Raw genomic sequence first — 27,554 nt, 5'->3', positions numbered from 1 at the left:
GCTAAATAGAGCCATATTCTGGGTTATTTAACATGTTTTTATTTACTACAGAATTTAATGTGTTCTTTCGTAGCTTACAGTGTTGAAAATAATGCAAAACATTTTGTAACATCTTTCAGGCATATTCAAATAAAAAATAATATAATAATAAGTTGTGTGTGTTGAATCGGTCCTCAGTGTTTAACAGCTCCTTTAATCCTTTAATACTTTCACAGGTTATAATATCTCTGTGTGTGTGTGTGTGTGTGTGTGTGTGTGTGTGTGTGTGTGTGTGTGTGTGTGTGTAGAATGTAAAGCTTGTCAAGAATGAATGTTTATTCACTTCTTTTAATTGTGGACTGATTCTTCATTTTGATAGTGTATTTAAATCTTAATGAGGACCTCGTGTGATATTCAGCAGGTCCTTATAAAGAGAACTTCGTCCCTCCTATGGACCATCCTCCATCTCTGCAGTGATCAGTTCTGCTCTGGTTCCTCCCTCTTTCTTCTGTTCTTACTTTCTTTCTCCAGATGAAACTTCACCCTTTTGGTCTTCAGCACCTTTATCACCTCCCACGTTCCTCCTTCTCTTCATTCCTCTTGATCCCTCTTTTTCCTCCTCCTCCTCCTTCTCAACCTCCACAGCTCAGGAAAATCTTGGTCACTGTTTCAGTGTGGAGATCCTCACAGCTCTGACTCATTTAGCTATTTTTCCTTTCAATGAAGAGTTTCATTTAATCCATCATCATCATCATCCTTCAAGTACACCAGGTTATTTTTACATTTCAAGGTAAACAATTCTTCTGTTTCTATTGCACTTTGAACAGGTTCTTCAAAAGTTCCTTGGTTTGTAATCCACGTTGAAACTTGTCGAACAGTTTCAACATAAAAAATGTGTGAATGTTTTTTTTTTGTTTTTTTTTTACTACAAAATGCATCTTTATTTGTCTGATACATTTATTTTCTTTTTATTTGATTTTATTTATTGTTTATTTCAACTTATCATAAATTCCCCTGAACCAAACTGCAAAACTGATCAATGACTGTATTATAGACTGATTGACTGATTATTATTTTTGTTTGTTCAGAAAATAGAAATTTTATTCAAATAAATGACGATGAATCATATGAACATAATTATAAAAAAGTTTTAAAAGTTAGTACACCCCACATTTATAAATATAGCTGTATGTTTAAAATGGGGGATTTGATTCGGTTTCATTCATGATACATAATAAATGCACGTTTTTGTATATGTGTGTGTGTGTGTGTGTGTGTGTGTGTGTGTGTGTGTGTGTGTGTGTGTGTTTGTATGTCTGTGTGTAATAGCATCAGGATTGTGTCCAAAATCATGAGTGATATTAGAGGTAAGAGGAACTTCAGGAGCTCCTGTGCTTATAGATTTGATCTTCAGAGGCTTTTTGGTGCCAGAAGCAGGAATCTTTTCCGGAACTCGAACACTTCATGTTAATTTTCAGTTCCAATGCAAATAACTTCTCATGCATTCACAGCAATATTCAGCGGATTTCCACTGAGGGAACCTGTTTCATGTTCATGTCTAGTTCCTATAGAAGAAACTTTTCATGGTTTCCTGAACTCTCCTGAATTTTTAGGCATGTTGTCAATAAAATACCCCTTTCAGATACCTCCAAATCTCACACACAGTTCAGCAAAGAACTTCTCACGTGTTCAGGAACTTTAAGAGCATTTCCACTACGAGCACCGCTGGAAAGTTTAGATGCAGTTGCACCAGGAGAAACTTTTCATGTGTTCAGGAACTTTTTATATCTTTTTGAAGAAATAATTATTTGTTTAAAATGAGCTTTTTAATGTTTTAAGGAACCTTCCAAGAACCCCAGAAATTCAGAAAATGAAGAAATTTTGGGGTGTTTTTATGACAATCAGCTTCTCAGGAACATAGAAAATTTGAACACATTTTTCAAAATAAAAGCCTTATTTATTTATTTATTTAATTAATTAATTAATTAATTAATTTATTTATTTATTTTTATATTTATCTTTTAGATTTTGATTCTCTAAGAGAAAACTCTTTTAGGTTTAGGCAACTTTAGAGATATTTCTATTGTATGAACCCATTCGGGAAGTTTAGTTGCGTCCCATCAAAAATTATTTAAATACATTTTTGATTCTTCTTAGCTTTTGGAAATCCAGGAGCTTTAGAAGAATTTTGGACTGCAAACCATTTTTAGAAACGATGGAAAAAATATATTTTCATTGCAGGAACCTTTTCAGACAACCATGAACTTTAGGTACACTTTGGATGAGTTTTTGAAAGGGGCATTCCCTCTGCAGGAACCTTTTCTAGTTGTACGTAGAAGGAACTGCATCAGAAGGGAAATCTTAGGTTCCCTAGCTATTTAAGGAAATGTTCACTGCAGGAACCTTATTTGGAACCGAGAAATGCAGACAATAATAAACTTTGAGAGGATTTTCACAGTAAAAAAGTTTTTTCCTATTAAACAGTGTAAGTCATAAAACTATGTTTTCTAGTTATTTCCATTTTTATCAGAACATTTCGGCTGGTTGTGTGTGTTGTTGAAGTTGATTTTGATCCCACTCTCAGTTTCGGTTCCTTTTCCAGATGTGGCTCATAGTGAGGCCTGAACGCTGCTGGGGACGTTTCATAAAAGATTAGAGTCTCTGGAGTACACAAGCATTTCCAAGTGATTGGATATAGATAATAAGACAACTCTAGCTCCATTTTTGTTGTTTGTGTGTGTGTGTGTGTGTGTGTGTGTGTGTGTGTGTGTGTGTGAGACAGAGAGAGAAAAACATGGTAGGATATGACTACAAGGAAACAAAAGCTTTTAGAGTGTGACCTGAACAGTAATGTTTCTTCCACTCCAGCAGGGGGAGATAGTGTTCAATGCAGTGTAAATACAATTCAGTTCACTTCAGATTAGGACAGATTATTTTAACTAAACCAAGTTTTGTTTAATTAAATTACTTTTGATTTTATATAATTCAATTTGTTTAGTTTTGATATGATATATAAAATACAAGAACCTTTTCAGTAACTCACACACTTCACACTCACATCCACTGCAGGAACCTTTATAGCAACCCCTGATTTTACACATGAACCTGCATTTTCACAGCAAGAACCTTGTCAGGAAATTCAAAAACTTTATATGCATTTTTAGCACAGGAGCATTTCATGAATCTCTGAACATCAGGAACATTTCCAGGAACCAAGAAACCTTAGAAGTATTTTTATCACAGTGACTTTTTATCGACTGCAGGAACTTTTTCAGAACCTGATGATGTTTGAGAGCATTTTCAAGTAAACCTTGTAAAAAAGATTTAAGAATTTGATGATTGATGGTTATTTCCACTACAGGGAGTTTTTCAGGATCTCAATTTTAGGTCATTTTACAGAAGAACTTCAAGTGCAGTAACGTTTCCAGCCATAAACTTTAGAACTCAATAACTTTAGATATGCTTCACTTTAATTAGATTAGATATGCACATACTTTTATTTAAAGTATGTTTGCACTTCCAAGGAAATAGTTTTAGTGACCGAAGCTTCCAGTTCGCTTTTTTTCAAAAAGTAAAATGAGAAAAAAAAGAAAAAGTTATTGCACATTTTTATAAAGAAAAAGAGAGATATTGCAGAGAAAAGTACAGCTTTAGTTTAGTAAAAAGTAGTATCGCACATATATTTAATTTTTTATTGAACAATGGGGAGATTATTTCAGTGTTCATGAGGTTGAGAAGAAACTTCTCTTGCACCTCGATGTCTTGGTGTTTGGAGCTCTGTAACGTCGTCCAGGCGGCAAAAGTTCAAAAAGCATATGACTTGGATTGGATTTGTTTCACCACATTATTACTACAGGAACCTTTTCTACAAGTCAATACATTTTATTGTGTTTATTATATTAATAGTGCAGGAACCTTTTTCAGATCCCAATATTTTAAATGTGTTTTATAACATAACAATATAAGAAACTTTTTTTTTTTTTTTTTTTGAAACCTAGACATCTTAGATCCATTTTTGAAAATTGATGATTGGGTCCAACTCCAAACAAAAGCATTCTGAGGAACCCAGGAACTTTTTCAGGAACATGAATGAAGATAGGGAATAGACTTGTGGTTGCTGTACTCTATTGTGAACTGTTTGATTAGCTGGTCATGTGACATCATGACTAACCTTTGGAATTTGGAATAGTTTGGACACATTAGCTTAGCTAGTTAACTTAATGCACACACACACACACACACACACACACACACACACACACACACAGAGCGATCAGGACTTTCTAGCTGTTACTAAACTGCCATTTTTGCTATTGCTAATTATCGCAGTAATTAAATCCAGTAGTTATTACCAAACTAGCAAACTGTACAATACATCATTTTGGAATAATCAGTCAAATAAATACAGTAAAGACTGATTGTAATGACTATGTAATGGTGTTCTTGCCAGGGGCACATTTCTTTTACCCTCATGAGATCAATAACCCTCATGAGATCAGTGCTAATGATGCTATTATGTGTAACATGTAGCTCCAAGGAATGTGGTTCACATGAAGTCTGAACTCAGGCATTGTTTCCTTTACATGTGAAGATTAATCTCTAAGCTGGAGTTCATACACTCGGGGACTTGTTCATACACATGAGTGTGTGTGTGTGTGTGTGTGTGTGTGTGTGTGTGTGTGTGTGTGTGTGTGTGTGTGTGTGAGAACATGATTCGATTGAATTCAGTTCTTCAATTTACCTCAATTTCAAATACATCAATTTTTTTTTTAACAATTCAGTTTACATTCATATCCAGAGGAAGCTTCACTAGTCTCAGTTTTACTGCTGAGGGATTGAGGGTTAAGGGCCTTGCTCAAGGACCCAGCAGTGGAATCTAGGTGGTGCTGGGATTTGAACCCATGACCTTCCGATTGGAGGTCCAACACAGATACCACTTGGCTTGATTTGAAGGGGAAAATGGGATTGTATGCACAGCCTAAGGATATGGAAGCTCAGTGGTTAAGGCTCAAGATTATTGATCAGATGTTCGAGGGTTCAAAGCCCAGTAACACCAAGCTGCCACTCATGGGGCCCTTGAGCAAGGCCCTTAAACCTCTGTGTTCTAACTAAGCTTTCAAACAATATGAGATATGTGGAGAATTAATTAATGCACAGTTTACTTTTACCTGAAGGTCAATGAGAAACTCAAGAACTTTGAGGATGGATTTTGACTGTAATTAATTTTAACAATCTGCTACATTGGGCTCAGGACCAGAATGCTGAAGATACAGCTATAGTTTAGTTCGGTGCAGTTTGATCCAGTTTGTTTAAATTCAACATGATTTAATTATTAGTTAATTATTAATTATTAGCTAACAATTTAACTTAATTGAGTACATTAAAGACCTGAAAGAGTCTGAAGTAGAGGAAGGGAAAGGTGGTAAATCTATACAAAGTCTTGATGCAGGTTTTGCTTCTTATTTGGGATGGTTCTGTCCTCCTGGCCTGGGATTCATGTTAGACAGCTGAGGCAACAAAGGAAACCTACAGTGACTCAGCAAACATCTCACCATCAACCTTATAACAATTTCTGCTCTGTGAAAACAAGGATACACTTTTTCTCCAGCGATTTGCCAATAAATGCACTGTTTATTCATTATAACTGATACATCTCACTTTTTTAACCCTTTTTTTTAATTATTTGTCAGGATGTATCTGGAGAATAAGAACAATTTGGAGATGGAGATTTCTCAGACGGGAGCTCAGGGACATCAGAAGTCAGAGGCTGTGGCCGAAAACTTTGATGAGCTGCGTCTCTTAGAGGGATTTTCCAAAAGAACCGAGACGCAGAAGCTGCTGCAGGCCGCCGCAGTGCCACCGGGACACCACATCATCTACACCGAGCACCAGGATAACAGGTAGGAGCATCTGCTGGGGGTGCCAATATTTTAGAGAGAGAGAGATAGAAAAAGAGAGAGTTATATTTCTAATAATCCAGTGTTGTTTCCACCAAACAAAGGCAAAAAGGGTGCCAATAATAATGAACTCTGTACTCTGTGTGTTAATGATTGTGTTGAGTTCAGACCTTCACGTGTTGCTTTGTGGGACGTGACATGGCTAATCACAGCTAATCTGCTTGGAGCTCAAATGCCACATTGCTTGAGGGGTATCATAGAAAGTCTTGTGTGTGTGTGTGTGTGTGTGTGTGTGTGTGTGTGTGTGTGTGTGTGTGTGTGTGTGTGTGTGTGTGTGTGTGTTAATCCTATGCCTGTGGCTGGGATGCTCTGGGGATTAGTCACTTGTGTGACACATGATGCAGTGAGAGATGAGTGAGATCAGGGGAAGGTTTAAGAGGGTAAGTGTGAATCGCTGCAGAATAAGGGAAATAAAACACTAAATACTCTGCCCCATACTGCCCCATGTTGCCCAATAGTGCCTCACACCACTTTACCCTGTAGTATACTGCTCCATACAGTCCCAGCCTTCTCTCCCTGCCCCACACCACTTCACCCTGCTCCATACTGCCTCATCCTTGGATATACCACCATATTCGGCCCCTGCTGCCCTATGCTGCCTCATCCTGCCCCAAACAACCCCAGATGTGTACAGTAAGTACATGTGAATCTGTGTATGTATTTTAGTGTTTGGGTGTGTGTATATATCTGTATGATGGTGTGAATGTATATGAATGCGTGTGTGTGTGTGTGTGTGTGTGAGATGTGTGTGTAAGAGCTCCATTGGAAGTTTGTGTAACACTCTTAGAAGCTTAGGTGCAGCTGTGAGGTGATCTCAGGAGAAAGTGACTGTAAAATCTCTATGAGTGTGTGTGGGATTTCAGCGGTCATGTGCTTTCAAACTCTTTCTTTTTTTCTTTCTTCTTTTTTTCTCACCTTCATCCTCTTTCCATCTCTTTCACAAAAATATTTTTTTTTTGGACGTGAAAAATTCCCAACTCATCCTTATTGAACGTAGATTTTCTTAATAAATAGAAATAAATAGAAATAAACTGTTGAAATACAATATAACATATTTAGGTAATATTCAATTAATTAATTCATGAAATATAATATAAAATCTTCCTCTTCACTTCTCTAACACACTCTCCATTACTCTGCACTGTTGACCCCAGGTACCTGAACTTCTCCACCTTCTGCACCTCTTCTCTCTGCAACCGCACCCCTCCACTGCCCTCCCTCTCATTCACACACATGTACTCTGTCTTACTCCTACTGACTTTCATTCTCCTTCTCTCCAGCGTGTACCTCCACCTCTCCAGGCTCTTCTCCACCTGCTCCCTACTCTCACTACAAATCACAATATCATACACAAACATCATAATCCATTGAGACTCCTGTCTGACCTCGTCCGTCAACCTGTCCATCACCACTGCAAACAGGAAAGGGCTCAGAGCCGATCCTTAATGCAGTTCCACCTCCAGCTTAAACCAGTCTGTTGTTCCTACTGCACACTTCACTGCTGTCATACTGTCCTCATACATGTCCTGCACCACCCTCACATACTTCTCTGACCTTCCTTCTGACCTTCTCTATACTTCTCCATCAACATTCTCAAAGCAAATAAGGCGTCTGTGGTGCTCTTCCTCGGCATGAAACCATACTGTTGCTCACAGATGGTCACCTCTCTCTCAGCCTGGCTTCCACTACGCTATTCCATATCTTTATGGTGTGACTGATCAACTTTATTCCCCTGTAGTTACTGCAGGTCTGCACATCTCCCTTATTCTTAAAGATCAGTACCAGCACACTTCTTCTCCATTCCTCAGGCATCTTCTCACCTTCCAAAATCCTGTTAGACAATCTTGTTAAAAACTCCACTGCATCTTTCCTAAACATCTCCACGCTTCTACTGGTATGTCATCTGGTCCTACCAACTTTCCACTCTTCATCCTCTTAATCGTTGCTCTCACTTCCTCCTTACTAATCCTATCCACTTCCTGCTTCACCATCTCCACATCATCCAACCTTCTCTTTCTCATTTTCCTCATTCATCAGATGCTCAAAATACTCCCTCCACCTTCTCAACACACTTTCCTCACTAGTCAACACATTTCCATCTCCATCCTTTATTGCGCTAGCTTGCAGCACATCTTTCCCAGCTTGGTTCCTCTGCCTGGCCAATCGCCAAGTACCTTTCTAGCTGCCTCCCTTATCACTCCTGCAGTAGTTCCCCAATTATCCAGCACCTCTTCACCACCACCGAGCTCCTGTCAGACCTTTTCCCTGAACCTCACACTACACTCTTCCTCCTTCAGTTTCCACCATCTTATTCTTCGTTCAGTCCTCACTCTCCTCCTCTTCTTCTTCGCCTCCAAAACCATCCTACAGACCACCATCCGATGCTGTCTAGCTACACTGTCCCCTGCCAACACCTTACAGTCTCCAATCTTCTTCAGGTTGCATCTCCTGCATAGAACATAGTCCACCTGTGTGCACATTTCTACACTCTTATACGTCACCCTATGATCCTCCTTCTTCTTAAAATACGTGTTCACCACTGCCATTTCCATCCTTTTAGCAAAATCTACCACCATCTGCCCTTCCACATTCCTCTCCTTAAGGCCACACCTACCATCACCTCCTCATCACATCTGTTCCCTTCACCTACATGCCAATTAAAATCTGCCCCAATCACCAATCATTTATTCCTAGGTACACCATCTACCACTCCAAAATCTTTCCTTCTCCTCCATCTCACAACCCACTTGTGGAGCATAAGCACTGATGACCTTTATCATCACGCCTTACACTTTCAGCTTCACGTTCATCACCCTATCAGAAACTCTCTTCACCTCCACTACACTCTTACTGTACTCTTCCTTCAGAATCACCCCTACACCATTTCTATTTCCATCCACACCATGATAGAACAGTTTAAACACCTCCAATGTTCCTGCTCTTACTCCCTTTCCACTTGATCTTCTGAACACACAACATCTCTACCTTTTTCCTCTTCATCATATCAGCTCCCTCTCTCCCTTTACCCGTCATAGTACCAACATTTAAAGTACCAACCCGAACCTCCACTTCTTCTTTCCCTGCTGTCTCTGTAGACGTCTTCCTCCTCTCCTTCTCCTCCTTCAGCCAACAGTAGCCCAATTTCCACCGGTACCCTGTTGTTAATGATACCTGTGGCGGTCGTTGGTAACCCGGGCCTCGACAGATCCGGTATGAAATTCTGATTCGTGATCCGTATATTTGATTTAGCACATGATTTACGCTGGATGTCCTTCATAACACAACACTCCACATTTATCTGAGCCTGAGACCTGCACTAAGAGTGCAACACTGTGTTACTTGTGTAACACTAATGGCTGGGTTAAAATACAATATCAAATATTAATTCAATAAATAAATGCATTTTACTCTGAATGTATTTGCTTGGATGTGGATTTATGAAACCTTATTAAAAATATTTTCGTGCACACTACTGGGTTTCCTTTGTTTCCATGTTTCTCTATTTTCCAAATACTAAATTAGTTTTCAGCGTCGATAAAGTTCTCCTCAAACTCTTTCCTCAGCTTTGTGAAAAGGTCAGACATTTCACTCTCAGCCATGTGAGAGCTCTTTTCCCGATTCTCACTGTCTCGTAACAGATTTTGTAATATGGGATTATGTATTTGTAGGTAAACCTGAAGGGGGTGCAAACTTTGGCTCACGGCTCTGTGTTTTTAACAGAGACATCAGGATGGAGCAGGTGGTTATTATTGTGTGGTATTAGTCAGCATCTCATCAAATTTATTCCCAGAGTCCTCCAAACAAGGCTGAAATGTCAAGAGGATGGTGAGATGTGGGACGTGAGATGCAGCTGATGCTGTGGTGGAATGACAAACACACATCTAATGATCCTTAGCTTAGTTTTAGGAGCTAGAGCTGTCGATCAAACTTTGATGGACAGGCAGAGTTTAATGATTCAAGGGAAAACCAGATATTTGAGAAATCTTCTTAGTCTTCCTTTGGCTGCTCCCATTAGGGGTCTCCACAGCAGATCATCCATCTCCATACCCCCCTGTCCTCTACATCTGCCTCTTTCAACCCAAATACCTGCATGTCTTCCTTCACCAAATCCATAAACCTCCTCCTTGATCTTCCTCTTTTCCTCCTTCCTGGTGGCTCCATCCTCAGCATTCTTCTACTGATATACCCCATGTCCCTCCTCTGCACATGTCCAAACCATCTCAATCACACCTCCCTCACCTTGTCTCCAAAACGTCCTACATGCTGAACCTCTAATAAAATCATTTTTATACCTGTCCATCGTCGTCACTCCCAACAAAAAACCTCAACATCTTCAGCTCTGCTACCTCCAGCTCCACCTCCTGTCTTTTACTCAATGCCACTGTCTCTAAACCATACAACATCTTCAGCTCTGCTACCTCCAGCTCCACCTCCTGTCTTTTACTCAGTGCCACGGTCTCTAATCCATACAACATTTTAGGTCTCACCACAGTCCTATAAACTTTCCCTTTCACTCTCACAGATACTCTTCTTTCACAAATCACTCCTGCTATCACTCTTCTCCACCAACTCCACCCTGCCTGCACTCTTTTCTTCACTTCTCTAACACACTCTCCATTACTTTACACTGTTGACCCCAGGTACCTGAACTCCTCCACCTTCTCCACCTCTTCTCCCTGTACCCGCACCCCTCCACTGTCCTCCCTCTCATTCACACACATGTACTCTGTCTTACTCCCACTGACTTTCATTCACTTTCATGACTTTCTGACAAAAGGAGTTGCATTGTGTGTTTGTGGATTTAGAGAAAGCGTATGAAAGGGTGGAGAGAGGAGTTGTGGTATTGTATGAGGAAGTCTGGTGTGTCAAAGAAGTATGTGAGGGTGGTGCAGGACATGTATGAGGACAGTGTGACAGCAGAGAAGTGTGCAGTAGGAACGACAGACTGGTTTAAGGTGGAGGTTGGACTGCATCAAGGCTCGACTCTGAGCCTGTTTCTGTTTTCAGCGGTGATGGACAGGTTGAAGGACGAGGTCAGACAAGAGTCTCCATGGACTATGATGTTTGCGGATGATGTGGTTTGTGGTGAGAGTAGGGAGAAGGTGGAGAAGAGCCTGGAGAGGTGGAGGTACGTGCTGGAGAGAAGAGGAATTAAAGTCAGTAAGAGTAAGACATGCAGGTAGTTGGTTTGAAAGAGGCAGATGTAGAGGACAGGGGGGTGTGGAGACGGATGATCCGCTGTGGAGACCCTTAATACAAGCAGCCGGATGAAGAAGAAGAAGAAGAGGCTTGACACTGAGTGTTTTATACTCCACCTCATTCTGTTTTTAGGGGATGTAAACTTTGAATCACCTACGCAATAACGTTTTATTAAATCAGAACAATGTTGTAGTGGAAAAGTTGAGAATTACTGTAGGTTGGACATTTTTAGAGTCATGAGATGGGAAGACAGCTATAACAACCACAATTCTTGTATGGTTTTGATTGTTTGTATCAGGAGAAACTTCAGCATGGTGAACCTCTTGAAAGGAAAGCCAAGCCACACGGAGAGATCACCACTGCTGCGTATCACTCAGGAGGACGAGTAAGTGTTCATTGCATCCTAAAACACTGCCTTAGGACTTTTTCTGGCAGAGAAACCTGCTGTTGCCGGGTTCTGTGTAAAAACATTAAGGGTTCCCCCAGGAGACCATGCAGCAGAACTCTGCTAGATATAACCCTGAAGTGTTAGCTGCTACTTTTCACCAGCAGCTTTACAGAAAGAAATAGATTATGGCTATAAAATCTTACTATAAGTTTATCCCTAATGAATATTTCAGTGGCGAACAGTAGGAGGAACCCAATCTTAAAGGAACCTCATCTGGTTGACACCAAAATGTCTATTCATTATACTGTAGTTCAATCAATGTTAAGGTTATCAACTGTTCACTATTGGACACCTGGAAACTGTAGCCCTAAACCATTAGAGCAGACTGTTTACAGTCTAAATCTTGGACATCTTCATGGTTCTTGAGTTCAACCTTCAGAGAAACCTCAAGGATGTTTAGGCCACTCATTCTAAACCATTCTTAGTCTCTGACAATAGAGAACTCCATCCAGAAAAAGGGCGTTAGGGTGGATCTTTTAGGTCAAGAGAACAGAAATATACAGGAGCACTGGTATCTCTGGAGCATGTGGAGCTTTTCCCTTCACTTGAACTTGGAGACCCAAACCTGTTCCACACCAAGTGCACAAAGCCAGCTCTATGACGATATGTTTTCTATGGGTTGGAGAGGAAGATCTACTATAGAGTTTCCACCCTGTTTTGGGATGAATTGATACTCTGACTGCACCCCAGGCATCTTCACTTCACCTACAATCTCCACAAGCACACTCTAAAATCTAGAGGAACATCTCCCCAGTAGAGTGGAGCATATTATAACAGCAAACTGGGACTAAATGTGGAATGGGATCTTCAAAAAGACGCAAATCTTACAGTCAGGTCAAGATTGACCGTGTGTGTGTGTTTATGTGTGTGTGTGTGTGTGTGTATGTGTGTGTGTGTGTGTGTGTGTGTGTGTGTGTGTAGTTTAACATACATGACTCTGCGTGACCCCGGCTTTAGCTCCAGGGACGAGTTTTGGGACGGGAATTCGGTGGAGTTGGAGCGAAGATGTCGATTGGGGAGTGAGGTGACCAGTCTGTCTCGTTCCGTCTCCACTGATAAAACTGAGAACAACTTCAAACTCTCCTCCAACCTCAGGTACTACTCAGATGTGTGTGTGTGTGTGTGTGTGTGTGTGTGTGTGTGTGTGTGCACGCATGTGTGTGTGTGCACGCGTGTGTGTGTGTGTGTGTGTGTATAGGTGTTTTTATCTTTTTTTTTTCTCCCAACAGAAACTGTTTGCGAGTCACAAAACTCGTGACCATCTTCATCATCGTCATACTCTGTACGGTAAGATCTCACACACACACACACACACACACACACACACACACACACACACACACACACACACACACAGACACACACAGACACACACAAACACACATTCACCTTCACCTTGTTTACTTTTCATTGGCTTTGTGTGATATTTTTATCCACATGTCCTGATTGTGTAATTAATATAAGTGTCTGTTACTCGAGCAGCTGCTGTTCAGTATGTTTCCTGATCGTGATCGTCCCTGGAGGATGCTGGCCATCTCATCCACCTCGAGCTTCTGTATCTTTTTTATTCTTCATTCTGGTCCACACCTCCTTATTATCATTAACACCTTATTCTCTTTTACAAAAATGAGCAATAAATATGACCAGAAACGATTGGAAACGCTTAACTTTTTCAGCTTTATGTGGTTCTTCTCCAAACAAGGTTTGAGGCACACGATCGTATGGGACGTCTCTGGATGTGGTAGCTGCACTTTCTTCTTTCACATTAAACTAGTAGACCCAAACCTCTTCCAGCATGTGCACAAAGACAACACCATAAAGATTTGCTTTCCATGGGTTGAAGTAGAAGGAATCTCCTGCTATAGATCTTCAACGTTATTAAACCCTCCTCAGCTCACCTACATCAGTACCTGACTTTACTAACACCCTTGTAGCTACATGAATCTCCACATGCACACACCAAAATCTAGTGGAACATCTTTGCAGAAGAGTGGAGCACATTATAACAGTAAATAGGACTCTGTGGGATGTGATGTTCAAATCAAAGCACATACCAACCTCATAGTCAGGTGTCCACAAACTGTCTGTTAATGCATATGTATAATCAATAGTGTTTTTGATCTGATCCTTGACCTGCTCGACCTCACAGCCATGAACTTGACAAATTTCCGCGAGAACGCGCTGCTGAAGCTTCAGGTGGGAGGGCCGTTTCAGGGTGGGATCGAGGACGTTCCTGCGCAGGAGTACATCGTGGTGCAGGTGGAACAGTCAGTGGAGATTTCAGCCCGTAAGAAACGAGTGCAACAGGTCAGACTACTGAATCCATTTCATCTTCAACCAAAACATATCTATCTATCTATCTATCTATCTATCTATCTATCTATCTATCTATCTATCTATCTATCTATCTGTCTGTCTGTCTGTCTGTCTGTCTGTCTGTCTGTCTGTCTGTCTGTCTGTCTGTCTGTCTGTCTGTCTGTCTGTCTGTCTGTCTGTCTGTTTTTATGGAAGGAGTTTGGGTCAGGGTCAGTACTGTGTAACAGTCAGAGGTAAAGCTGTAGATATCTGCAGGACAGAGGATCTCACAGTATTGTGTTTTGGTTTATCCATCCATCCATCTTCTCCCGCTTATCCGATGCCGGGTCGCGGGGGCAGCAGTCTAAGCAAAGATGCCCAGACTTCCCTCTCCCTAGACACTTCTTCCAGCTCTTCCGGGGGGACACCAAGGCGTTCCCAGGCCAGCCGGGAGACATAGTCTCTCCAGCGTGTCCTAGGTCTTCCCCGGGGTCTCCTCCCAGTGGGACGTGCCCGGAACACCTTCCCAGGAAGGCGTCCAGGAGGCATCCGGAACAGATGCCCGAGCCACCTCAGCTGACCCCTCTCGATGTGGAGGAGCAGCGGATCTACTCTGAGCTCCTCCCCGAGTGACTGAGCTTCTCACCCTATCTCTAAGGGATCGCCCAGCCACCCTGCGGAGGAAGCACATTTCGGCCGCCTGTATCCGGGATCTTGTCCTTTCGGTCATGACCCAGAGCTCATGACCATAGGTGAGAGTAGGAACGTAGATTGACCGGTAAATCGAAAGTTTCGCCTTGCGGCTCAGCTCCTTCTTCACCACGACAGACCGGTACATCGACCGCATTACTGCAGAAGCTGCACCGATCCGTCTGTCAATCTCCCGTTCCACCCTTCCCTCACTCGTGAACAAACCCCCAAGATACTTAAACTCCTCCACTTGCGGCAGGAACTCCCCACCAACCTGAAGTGGGCAAGCCACCCTTTTCCGACTGAGGACCATGGCCTTGGATTTGGAGGTGCTGATTCTCATCCCAGCCGCTTCACACTCGGCTGCAAACCGTCCCAGTGCATGCTGAAGGTCCTGGTCTGATGAAGCCAACACGACAACATCATCTGCAAAGAGCAAAGATGAAATCGTGTCGTCACCAAACCGGACAACCTCCCACCCCTGGCTGCGCCTAGAAATTCTGTCCATAAAAATTATGAACAGAACCGGTGACAAAGGGCAGCCCTGCCGGGGTCCAACATGCACCGGGAACAAGTCTGACTTACTGCCGGCAATGCGAACCAAGCTCCTGCTTCGGTCATACAGGGACCGGACAGCCCTTAGTGAAGGGCCCCCGACCCCATACTCCCGGAGCACCCTCCACAGGCCGCCGCGAGGGACACAGTCGAATGCCTTTTCCAAATCCACAAAGCACATGTGGACTGGTTGGGCAAACTCCCATGAACCCCCATGAAGTGTTCCACGGCCTGGACGAAAACCACATTGTTCCTCCTGAATCCGAGGTTCTACTATCGGCCGTATTCTCCTCTCCAGTACCCTGGCATAGACTTTCCCAGGTAGGCTGAGAAGTGTGATCCCCCTATAGTTGGAACACACCCTCCGGTCCCCCTTCTTAAAAAGAGGGACCACCACCCCGGTCTGCCATTCCGATGGCACTGTCCCCGACCGCCATGCTATGCTGCAGAGGCGTGTCAGCCAAGACAGCCCCACAACATCCAGAGACTTGAGGTACTCAGGGCGGATCTCATCCACCCCCGGTGCCCTGCCACCGAGGAGTTTCTTTACTACCTCGGTGACTTCAGCTTGGGTGATGGACGAGTCCGCCTCTGAGCCCTCAGCCTCTGCTTCCTCAATGGAAGACGTGATGGCGGGATTGAGGAGATCCTCAAAGTATTTCTTCCACCGTCCAACGACATCCCCAGTTGAGGTCAACAGCTCCCCACCTCTACTGTAAACAGCATTGGTGGGGCACTGCTTTCCCCTCCTGAGGCGCCGGACGGTTTGCCAGAATCTCTTCGAGGCCAGCCGATAGTCCTTCTCCATGGCCTCACCGAACTCCTCCCAGGCCCGAGTTTTTGCCTCGATAACCACCCGGGCTGCAGTTCGCTTGGCCTGCCGGTACCCGTCAGCTGCCTCAGGAGTCCCACAAGCCAACCAGGCCAGGTAGGACTCCTTCTTTAGCTTGACGGCATCCCTTACTTCCGGTTTCCACCACCGGGTTCGGGGATTGCCGCCAGGCACCGGAGACCTTACTGCCACAGCTCCGAGCGGCCGCTTCGACAATGGAGGTGGAGAACATGGTCCACTCGGACTCAATATCTCCGGCCCCCCTCGGGATCTGGTCAAAGCTCCGCCGGAGGTGGGAGTTGAAGATCTCTCTGACAGGAGGCTCGGCCAAACGTTCCCAGCAGACCCTCACAGTACGCTTGGGTCTGCCGAGTCTGTCCAGCTTCCTCCCCCGCCATCGGATCCAACTCACCACCAGGTGGTGATCAGTTGACAGCTCCGCCCCTCTCTTTACCCGAGTGTCCAAGACATACGGCCGCAGGTCAGATGAAACGACCACAAAGTCGATCATCGACCTACGGCCTAGGGTGTCCTGGTGCCACGTGTACTGATGGACACCCTTATGCTTGAACATGGTGTTCGTTATGGACAAACTGTAACTAGCACAGAAGTCCAATAACTGAACACCGCTCGGGTTCAGATCAGGGGGGCCGTTCCTCCCAATCACGCCCCTCCAGGTGTCACTGTCGCTGCCCACGTGTGCATTGAAGTCTCCTAGTAGAACGACGGAGTCCCCAGTCGGAGCACTGTCCAGCACCCCTCCCAGAGACCCCAAGAAGGCCGGGTACTCTATACTGCCGTTTGGCCCGTAGGCACACACGACAGTGAGAGACCTATCCCCGACCCGTAGGCGCAGGGAAACAACCCTCTCGTTCACCGGGGTAAACTCCAACACATGGCGGCTGAGCTGGGGGGCTATAAGCAAACCCACACCAGCCCGACGCCTTTCACCATGGGCAGCTCCAGAGTTGTAAAGAGTCCATCCTCTCTCGAGGAGTGTGGTTCCAGAGCCCAGGCCGTGCGTAGAGGTGATCCCGACTATCTCTAGTCGGAACCTCTCAACCTCACGCACAATCTCAGGCTCCTTCCCCGCCAGCGAGGTGACATTCCACGTCCCTAGAGCTAGCTTCCGTGTCCAGGGATCGGGTTGTCGAGGCCTCCACCTTCGACTGCTGCCCGATCCTCTTAGCACCGGCCCCTTACGGTCCCTCCTGCAGGTGGTGAGCCCACTGGAAGGTGTTTTGGTTTATTAAACATTTATCCAAATTCCCGCATTCCCCATTTAAGTTCCATCACATGCCAAACTCCTCCATGGAGCTCAGTGAGGTCATGAGGGAATCAACACTTGAAGTTGTGCTGTTGTAGGAACCTTCATGGTGGTAGCAGTTCCTCTCCTTCAGCACACCACACCGGCTCTGGTTATTTCACTGTATTTATAGATTTAGATTTAGTGATATTTGTTAATTAATGAATTAAAAATCATTAAATGCATGTGTATAACTGAGGGTAACGGATTCACATCGGTTTTATGTAGAAATAAATGGCACATTTGGTCAGTCAGGTCCCTGCTCCATGAGCGTGTTCAGATCGATCAGAACCACCTCTGGATGGTCTGTAGAGATGTTTGCTGTTTATTTTCTGACTCAGAATAAATCATTATACTAAACAAAATCAAAGACGTGCTTGTGAATAATATTCGGAATGAAAAGTGACAGTAATATATGAACATGAACAACACTCTAAATGCAAATGTCCTCCATCCATCGCCCACGCTCTGGAGACTGCAGCCTTCTTCTCAGCAGGCCTCTGATTCCTCCTCTCTCTCTCTTTCTCCTTCTCTCTGTGTTACAAACAGGTGTTTTATAACTGGACTATACCTTTACATTCCAAACGGAGTGACCAGATTCTCAAAACCAGGACCTTTTCAATGCTTAATGGGTATAACACACACACACACACACACACACACACACACACACACACACACACACACACACACACACACACGCCGTCTGTCTGTCCCTCCGTCCGTCCGTCCGTTCTATCTATCTATCTATCTATCTATCTATCTATCTATCTATCTATCTATCTATCTATCTATCTATCTATCTATCTATCTATCTATCTATCTATCTATCTATCTATCTATCTATCTATCTATCTATCTCATATGTCTGACAATCAGTCAGTCAATCAATCAGTCAACCAATCAGTCACTACCTTCCCCCATTCTGCCCTCACTCACTGTCTGTCTGTCTGTCTGTCTGTCTGTCTGTCTGTCTGTCTGTCTGTCTGTCTGTCTGTTTATCAATCAATTCATTGAATAATTAATCGACCAATCAAAATATACAGATGTTATGAATTAATTATGTGAATGTGCCTTTCAGAAATAAATAATAATAATAATAATAATATATTTGTGGGTTGCATTGGGGATTATAAGATTCTAATCTTCCTGTGTTTTTATAATCCAAAATCTTTAACACTTATATTTATGTAAATAAGTGATGTTTAATCCTGATAATGACAAAATAAAAAAAAATGTTTTGAACAAAATCAAATAAAATACATCATGATTTTTATATTCTAATCTGAAGAAAGAATCGATAAACATTTTGATTGACAGCTGAAATGTTTCCTCTTTATTAATATGATTTATTATAATTAGCAGAAAAGGCAGTAAATTCTTTACACGGCTCGAACGTTCTCGTGGCTTGTGCTGATTATATAATTGATGTTTCTTGGTCCAGAGCTCCAATCCAGATTAACGTGCAGGCCTTCCTGCAGGACAATCAGGTGGTTCCTCTGTCCATGACTCACCAGGCGCTTTCTCTACAAGTGGAAACTCAGGTGCTGATTGCTGGACTCATCCTGGCTGGAGTTTACGTGCTGATCATCTTCGAGGTAAAGTAACCATCTCTCAGTCTGACTCCATGGTATCCACTTTCAGCATTACACATAATAATACTTATAGCTACAGCATATAGACTAAAGATTTCTAGACACTTGACCATAACATTCATATGTTTTTCCACATTTGGTTCCTATTTGCTGTTATAATAACCTCCACTCTTCTGGGAAGATGTTCCACTAGATTTTGTGGAGGTTTGCAGAGATTTATTCACAGTGGTGTTAGTAAAGTCAGGTATTGATGTTTGGAGCTCTATAGCAGAAGATCTTCAACTCCAACTCATGTGAAGCAGATCTTCATAGAGCTGTTTTTTTGTGGACAGGGGTATTGTCATTCTGAAACAGGTTTGGGTCTCCTATTTTAAGTGAGAAATGCATCCAGAGACATCCTGTTCAATAGTCAGCCTCCAAATTTTTGTTTGAGGAAGAAGCACATATGTCTGGAAGAGGCAGGTGTCCCAATACTCCTGGCCTCACTGAAGATTTGCAGTATATATGGTATAATGATAATGATGCAATGCTGCAGTTTATCGCTAGTGGTCGCTCAAAACTCTAAACTTGTAGTGAGGATTTAGAATAAAAAAAGTGGATAATATAATAACAAAAAAAATTATAAAAGTTTTATGATAAAGATATAAAATAAGAGAAAAAATAATTTTTAGGGGAAAAAAATACTAATTTATTTTTATAATGCATATTTTCACATCTAATGTTATTTTTATAAAAAAAAAAAAAAAAAAAAAAAAAATATATATATATATATATATATATATATATATATATATATATATATATAGAGAGAGAGAGAGAGAGAGAGAGATAGATAGATTTGTTTTATAAAAATAACATTAGATGTGAATATATGCATTATAAAAAGGTAGATTAAAATAAAAAGTTAAATAAATTATATAATCACATCATAAAGTAAAAAAACCCCAAAAAACCCCAAATATATTATTTATTTTAATTTATAAAAAATAAACGGTGTCCTATTAAAAAAATATGATAAATGTATGAATTTTTTGTGTCATTGTTTAATGGTTTAATAATAATAGCACTGATCTGCAGTGATCTGGACGAGAGCTGATGACTGTGAGGAGCTTTACTACAGAAATGAGAACATATTAGAAATTCATCAGGGATTCTGTTTCTTTATTTATATTTTATTACCCCTCTGTATTTTAAATTGATTACATGTTTATTAGACACATCATAAAAAATAATTGCATTAACTAAACATTAAATCCAGTGTGTATAAATATTTGCACCTACCTTTCAGGGTTGTTTAATCATTCGTACCAATGAAACGCTGCAATGATGTGAATAAAAATGTATCATTTCACATGAATCCAGATCAAATAACCTGTAAAATAAATATAGGAGTTCTGATGGAAATAAAAGTCCACAGTGGTGAAGGAGAAGTGGTGAATCACTGTGGCTGCTGCCCACTGACCCTACACTTACCTCCTGCCTCTAATTAATCATCCTCTCATCAAATGGACGTCGCTTCGTCTGCAATTAAAATGACCATTAATCGCGTAAGTGAATATCTGGAACAGGCCGGAGGGGTCAGGAGACAGCGGGAGTTTTTCAGAAACTGCCACGTCATGCAGAAACTCCATCTGGGAGCTCAGATATCTGCTCTCACAATGAATCAGTGTCAGAGACTTGCTCAGATTAGCGGCAGGATTTAAAGCACTGAGAAAAACTATTTGCATTCAAGGTATGATCAGTGGAATTAAGTAGAATTCTATAAAAACAAACAAACAAACATTGCACTGATCTCTGGACTTCTTAACCAAACCCTTTCCTCCAATCCATGCTAATGAAGCTCCTGTTGCTCAGCTTCTCATCTCCTGTCCAAGCCCATGCTTATTAAGCCCCGCCTCCCATATGCATCTATGTTCATAAAACCCCAACACTCTTTCCTGTCCATGCACAATACTTCCCCACCTTCCATGCGTGACGCTCCGCCTTTCAACCGTGTCTACAGTATGTGCAACTGTTGACGCCACACCTCCAATTAATGTCTGTGTTCTATAACTGAGGCCGATACGATTCGCATCTCAATGCAGAATCAAATATACGATACATTAAAGATACGTATGAAGCAGCTACCGATGCGATCTGATTCAATCCCTATTCCGACGCAGCGCCATCTGATTTCGATTTAATGCAGTACGATGCAATGGAAAAAATATGAGGCTCAACAATTCGAAAAAGTTCTTTTCCTATTTTGTCTGCAGGAAATTACAGCTCTACCTCTGCCATGTTAATCTCTATCCAATAAATGTTTATGTAAATGAAGCACAGCCTCTCATACATTTCAATATACAGTATATAAAAAGCTCAATTTCCTATAATAGCCATGTACATTAATTACCATCGTTCATTCAGGCACATATTCACATATTCAATGCCCCACCTTCTATACTATAAATGCTTGTGTATCCTAAACACCACCTCTCATCCACAGTCCTGACGCCCTGCCTCTCAGACATCTTCATATGTACATCTGTCTGTGAAAAAAGCGGGAACTCCAAGTGTTTTATGGTTTTTTAGAGACCCGTGCAGAATTTTACACCCAGCCGCTGTTTATATAAACGCTACATCCAGCACAGTTTAGTCCTGAATGCAACACTGCTAAGGCATAAATAACAAGTGTATAAGTGATGTGAATATAAATAAGTGTATAACGAGTGCACACAGTCGCGTAGTGAAGCTAGACGTCTCATAATCGGGTTAAATATATGGATACTTGCTGCAAAATGCGGCAGCACTTCAAATCAAAGAAACCTTTCTCATGAAATATTTATGAATATTTATATGCGTTAAATGACACATAAATAAGTATTTTTTAGTCGGTATTTTTTGTTATACTCCAGAAACCTTTTAAACAGATCCGACTTTAATTTGTATAATATTTATGACCAAGGGTGTGGTGGAGGGGTGGGGGGGGGGGGGTGTTAGGGGTGCACGATCGCAAAGGGGGTATGTGACGTGAGGCTTCAGTTAAAATAAACATCATAAACACTGAGAAAGAAATGAGAATAAAATCAGTTTATATAGAATTCCGGAGACGATCTGACGTTTTTGTGGTCTCTTCAGGATCGTAATACTTGAGTGCTTGATGGGATTTTGGTATTATATAAAACACGCACACACAAACCCCAGTTCTATAAAAGGCAGAAAAGCAATTCATACTTTTTCCCCCACTCTAGATATTGTGTTCGAAAGACGGAAGGCCGTAATTTTTCCCAATGACACATGTGGCTTTGTAATGGGGCATCCATCTTGGATGATTATAGTGATTTTCCCGGTATAAGAGCGACTTCTCCGGATTTAAGCACAAAGAGAATAAGAGAGCAAGAGGGAGTTTTTTAGGACAGAGAACATAAAAAAAGCAAGATTTTTCAGAAGAGCGTTCAAAATGGGAAAGTGAGGCATTGTGTTGATCTTCAAAAGCAAAAATTAAAGGAAAGTAAATATGATAAAAAAAACAAATGGAGAAGATAAAAATCAAAAGGAAGCAGATGAAAACACCAAATGGCTGAAATTTTTCTATAAATCATTTATATTTTTATTAATTTCAACACTGTTTATTTATACTGAAGACGTCCAAATGATCCAAGAACACAGAATTATGTAGGAAACAAAAACATGTTGTCTGAAATACGTTTTAAAACCCAAAAAAAGTTGGGACTCTGTGTAAAATGTAAATCAAAGCACAATGCGAAGATTTGCAAATCTCATAAACTCATATTTTATCCACAATAGAACATCGAAAACATATCCAATCTTTAAACTCCAGAAAACACCACCATCCACTTTTTCCACTTTTACATTTTTATCCCATTGTTTTTACACTTTGCCTCAGCATATTTTATTAGAGTTTCGACGTAAAGATGATGTCAGTGTTTCTGGATCATGCTCACGCATGACTACTTCCGTGCATGATCGAGATTTAATCAGCATTTTTCTGGATCACATGCAAACTGTGTTTATAGATAATGATTTCTGGCAGTGTAAATGAGCCCATACAGAATCCTGACTGTTGTAAAGGCATTTAGGGCCTGAAGATTCGGCACCCAACATTGATCTTCACCCTGGTCCCTTGTGCATGCAGGGTTTCTCCTTATACTTTGAAACTTATGATGATATTATGTTCTGTAAAATGATGAGATATTAAGCTGTTTTGCAATGTGATGTTGAGGAACATTATTCTGAAATTGCTCCACAATTTGTAGACACGGTTTTTACACAGATTAATGAAGCTCCGCCCATATTTACTTCTGAGAGACTCCTCCTCTATAAGACACTATTTATACCCAGTCATCTTACTGACCTGCTGTCATGTATTTTTTACTTGATTTTTATGTTCTATTATGAATAAAATATGGGTTTAGGAGATTTGTCAAATCATTATATTCTGTTTTTATTGACGTCTCATTTTGTTTGGGAATTGGGGTTGTTTATTTTAGATTGTACAAAGTAGCTACATTTAGCTTTAATAACAGCTTTGATACTCTGGGCGTTCTCTTGGTCAGCCTCATGATGTAGTCACCTGGAATAATTTTCCAAGAATCTCCTTCAATCTTCTTCAAACCTTCTTCATTATTCAATTTTCTATAGGAATTCGCAGAGGTGTTGAGTGCTTGTTGGCTGCTTTTCCTTTACTCGCTGGTTTAAATCATTTCAAACCATCTCAACCGTTTGACCATCCTTATAACTCTCCTTCTTGAACAAAAAGTAATAAAATAAAATAAATTAATTTATAGTATTCATACTCATAGGGTCTAAATTAGAGCTGGAGAAAATACACATTGCATTGCCATTACAGTGTTATAACAACCTTATGTCACTCGACTCGGGTGTTATGTCAACTTGACGTAACTGACAAAGTAAAACTTAAATTGGTAACTGAATTTTATTTCCTCTTTTAGGTTTTTAAATGCTTTTAACAGTTTCTAAAATTGTCCTTTTATATGAAGGTTCTGTTGTTCTCCTGTAGATTGTACATCGTACTCTGGCGGCCATGTTGGGATCGCTGGCGGCTCTGGCAGCTCTCGCTTACGTTGGAGACGTATGTGTTTTTTTTTACTTTTTTTTTACTCCATAAAAATTATTTCATTAATCAATGACACATCAACACATTACATTCATCTTGAGGCCCTGACACTGGTTTAAAGTTATATTTTTAGAAGAAGCAGATTCAGTGATGTCATTCTGGAGTGGTATATGTTCTGATGAAGACCACTCGAGTGATGGACTCTGAGAATGTGTTTAATTAACTGGAAGTGAAGCGATGATCGTTATCACTGATTAGCAGAGAGCGGGAATAAATTTACATGCCATCTCTGTGAGCAGGTTTTTATTTCCCATTAGCAGCGATAGAGAGCCACGGTGGACTTCACACTGCTGTGATGGAGATAATAAATATTTATGTTAATGGACAGGATTGTTTCTGTGAGCCCAGAATCGAGCTGTAATTACTGCCAGGGTTTTACATTATTTACATGAAGGTAGTTGATGAAATATTGAAAACAGAATCAGTGTATAATTGACGATATTAGCAGATAATATCACGCTAACGATTGACCGAGTGCTCAGAATGGAAGGGTAGAGCTCTACATGGTTTTCTTTCTTTTTTCTTTTCCTCCGAGGTCAACAATTCTTATTCATAAGAATTCATATTTTAATCTTTAAAAAAATGTAGATAGAATTAAGATAAAATAGAAATTTCTTTAATTTTCTTTTAATTGGTAAGTTTTTTTTTATCTGTCTGTCTGTCTGTCTGTCTGTCTGTCTGTCTGTCTGTCTGTCTGTCTGTCTGTCTGTCTGTCTGTCTATCTATCTATCTATCTATCTATCTATCTATCTATCACATTAGTCTAATTAAAATGTACAGATCTTTAATTGTATGTGTGTGTGTGTATGTGTGTGTGTATGTGTGTGTGTGGTGTGTGTGGTGTGTGTGGTGTGTGTGTGTGTGTGTGTGTGTGTGTGTGTGGTGTGTGTGTGTGTGTGTGTGTGTGTGTGTGTGGGTGTGGTGGGTGTGTGTGGGTGTGGTGTGTGTGTGTGGGTGTGGTGTGTGCTTTCTGCAGAGGCCCAGTCTAATGACAGTTGTGGAGTGGATCGACTTTGAAACATTGGCTTTGTTGTTTGGCATGGTGAGAAAACACACACACACACACACACACACACACACACACACACACACACACACACACACACACACACACACACACACACACACACTACTTATAGTTGTGTTACATTTAATGTTCTTACATTATAGCAGCTATAAACATCTAAACATCAGTAATTGACTTTTTGAATAATTGGCATACGGTACATTAATAGTGTAAATGACTCCTCACACACATCCTCATAGATTACAATTATTTAATTATTTAATTGATTTATTTACAATAAAAAAAAAAGTCATGCAACATTTAACACATAAAAAGCGTAATTCAGCTTCATTGCCTTTTTCACTTTCAGATGATTTTGGTGGCCATTTTTTCTGAGACTGGCTTCTTCGATTATTGTGCTGTCAAGGTGAGTTTCATAAAATGACAGTTTTTCCGCCACAGAATCCCTGTGCATTACGGTTTTCCTGGGGATTTAAACTGAAGGCAAATTGTATGTTTATGCGCAAATTCTACAAGAAAGAAAATGCGAAAGAATAAACGGTTGATGAAAAAGCTTATCATCTGTTTTGAATTGTTTTGGAGACCATGTCCAGCTTTTCTTAAAAAGTCCCTCTTTTAAACATCCTTCTAATTGTGACAAATAGATTTCTTCTCCTAAAAAACAGCTATTTAATCCACATGAATATATTTGAGCTTGTGCAGTTTGCTACAGATGCGTGTTGCGAGCTCTGACTCTGAAAATGTCAACGTTATTGGATGCCTGCTAGATGGCCCTGGTGCCCGATTTGACGTCTGATATCTGATTGGATAGAAAGTCTAACATAAACATTCACTCCTGGAAGCAGCACATCCGAGATAAACGCAATGAAATGAGGAGAATAAAGTATTGGGAATAAATAAACACATATTAATATAAATTTTTTTTTTTTAAAGTAAGTTAGTGATTCTGATAGAATTTAGACAAGCAGATCTCTAGTTTTGTCGGTTCCAGGTGACTCCAGGTGTGAAGGGTCTAATGCTTCAGATTGGAATTTCCTGGATGAACATCGGATAGAGAATGAACTCGGAGCGTATACACGGCAGAGTGGAAAGTGGGTTAAACCTGATGAAAGACTTTGAAAAGCTTTTTCCGTGTCTCAGGGCGGTTGTGAAGGGATTTTTTTATTGCTGGGTTTAAACCCACGTGTGTTCGTGTGCGGCGTGTTGAAAATGTGCCAGAAATGATTTCATGATGAAATCCTGGTGAGTGTCTTACATATTGTGGACTGTGTGTGTGTGTGTGTGTGTGTGTGTGTGTGTGTATGTGTGGATCAAGTTTAATTTAAGAGCTGTGGGCACTGTGATGCTTTGTGATTAAAAGACTCCAAGGCAGACAGACAGATAGGAAGTGTTTCTATGGCAACCCTGTCACTCAGTCTACCTTCCTGGCAGTTGTCCTACAATACAATACACACTTGAAGAAACTCTCTCTCTAAATGTGTTTAGTGTTTCGAAGAGTCAAAGACACTGAGAACATAAGAGCTTTTACTCCCCGTACAGCGATGAAAATCTGCATCTTTACGTCTCGGCGCAGATGTAAAACTCCAACATTCTTTTCTAATAAATATCATAAAATCAGACACTGGAGGACTGAATATTAACGTTATGGAATAAACCTGCGTTCTGTATGATGACGAGTGCAATGAAGAGAAGTTTTATTTATGTTCTATTCTCCTTGTACTACAGCTTTCTTGCACTTTTTAACCATTTCTAGTCACATTTCTGCACTTTTATTTTTAATTCAGGTGAAAACAGAAATCACAGCTCGTCATGTTGCAGCTGCTTTTCGCTTTCTATATTTAGTATTATTTGTGTATGGAGCGACAGACAAACAGACAGACAGTGGGAGAGAGAGAGAGAGAGAGAGAGAGAGAGAGAGAGAGAAAGACAGACAGAGAGAGAGAGAGAGAAAGAAAGACAGGCAGACAGACAGAGACAGAGGTCTCCCTTTGTCTGTCAGTCTGTTTTTTCTGTCTGTCTGTCTGTCTGTCTGTCTGTCTGTCTGTCTGACTGTCTGACTGTCTGTCTGTCTGTCTGTCTGACTATCTGTCTGTCTGTCTGTCTGTCTGTCTGACTATCTGTCTGTCTGTTTAGAAGACAGAAAGACAGACAAACAGAGGGAGAGGGAGAAAAGGAGAGAAAAAGAGAGAGAGAGAGAGAGAGAGAGCGAGAGAGAGAGAGAGAGAGAGAGAGAGAAAGAGCGAGAGAAAGAGAGAGAAAGAAAGAAAGAAATACAGAGACAGTTAGAGAGAAAAAAGAACAGACAGACAAAGAAAGACAGACAGATGCAGAAAGAAAGAGAGATAGTAAGATAGACAAGGAGAGAAAAAAATATTTTTAGTTATCACATGTTGCGAGGGTCAACAAAATCTGCCTTAAGAATCAGCAGTGCAGCGTCTGGATCTTAAAAAAACATAAGAATGAAGCTGTTGCTTTAACCAATCAGATGTGGGGGTGGGGACCTTCATTTTTAAATCCCCAGGAGAACCTGAAAA

The 27,554-nt window shown here is 41.1% G+C and overlaps 1 protein-coding gene across 3 annotated transcripts in view; it reads left to right on the top strand.

Annotated features, from left to right (window-relative positions):
* The first annotated feature begins 453 nt into the window (after positions 1 to 453).
* The window catches only part of oca2 (oculocutaneous albinism II), a 370,587-nt gene continuing 343,486 nt past the window's right edge, over positions 454 to 27,554 (top strand). For 2 of the 3 annotated variants that reach the window (XR_014536975.1, XM_083562918.1), the window contains exons 1-12: positions 454 to 769; positions 5,670 to 5,879; positions 11,434 to 11,520; positions 12,505 to 12,678; positions 12,813 to 12,870; positions 13,066 to 13,138; positions 13,733 to 13,890; positions 17,811 to 17,893; positions 18,706 to 18,859; positions 23,877 to 23,948; positions 24,970 to 25,035; positions 25,370 to 25,426. Coding sequence is in view for 2 of the 3 variants with exons in the window: in XM_083562918.1 (XP_083419044.1) it covers positions 5,671 to 5,879; positions 11,434 to 11,520; positions 12,505 to 12,678; positions 12,813 to 12,870; positions 13,066 to 13,138; positions 13,733 to 13,890; positions 17,811 to 17,893; positions 18,706 to 18,859; positions 23,877 to 23,948; positions 24,970 to 25,035; positions 25,370 to 25,426 (1,191 nt within the window). In the remaining variant the exon portion in view is untranslated. The remainder of the gene's footprint in view (positions 770 to 5,669; positions 5,880 to 11,433; positions 11,521 to 12,504; positions 12,679 to 12,812; positions 12,871 to 13,065; positions 13,139 to 13,732; positions 13,891 to 17,810; positions 17,894 to 18,705; positions 18,860 to 23,876; positions 23,949 to 24,969; positions 25,036 to 25,369; positions 25,427 to 27,554) is intronic. The other variant, XM_083562919.1, reaches the window with a different exon arrangement.

Source organism: Silurus aristotelis (genome assembly GCF_946808225.1).
Source record: "Silurus aristotelis genome assembly, chromosome: 2".
Lineage (NCBI taxonomy): Eukaryota > Metazoa > Chordata > Actinopteri > Siluriformes > Siluridae > Silurus > Silurus aristotelis.
This window is presented reverse-complemented; position numbering and strand designations above follow the sequence as displayed.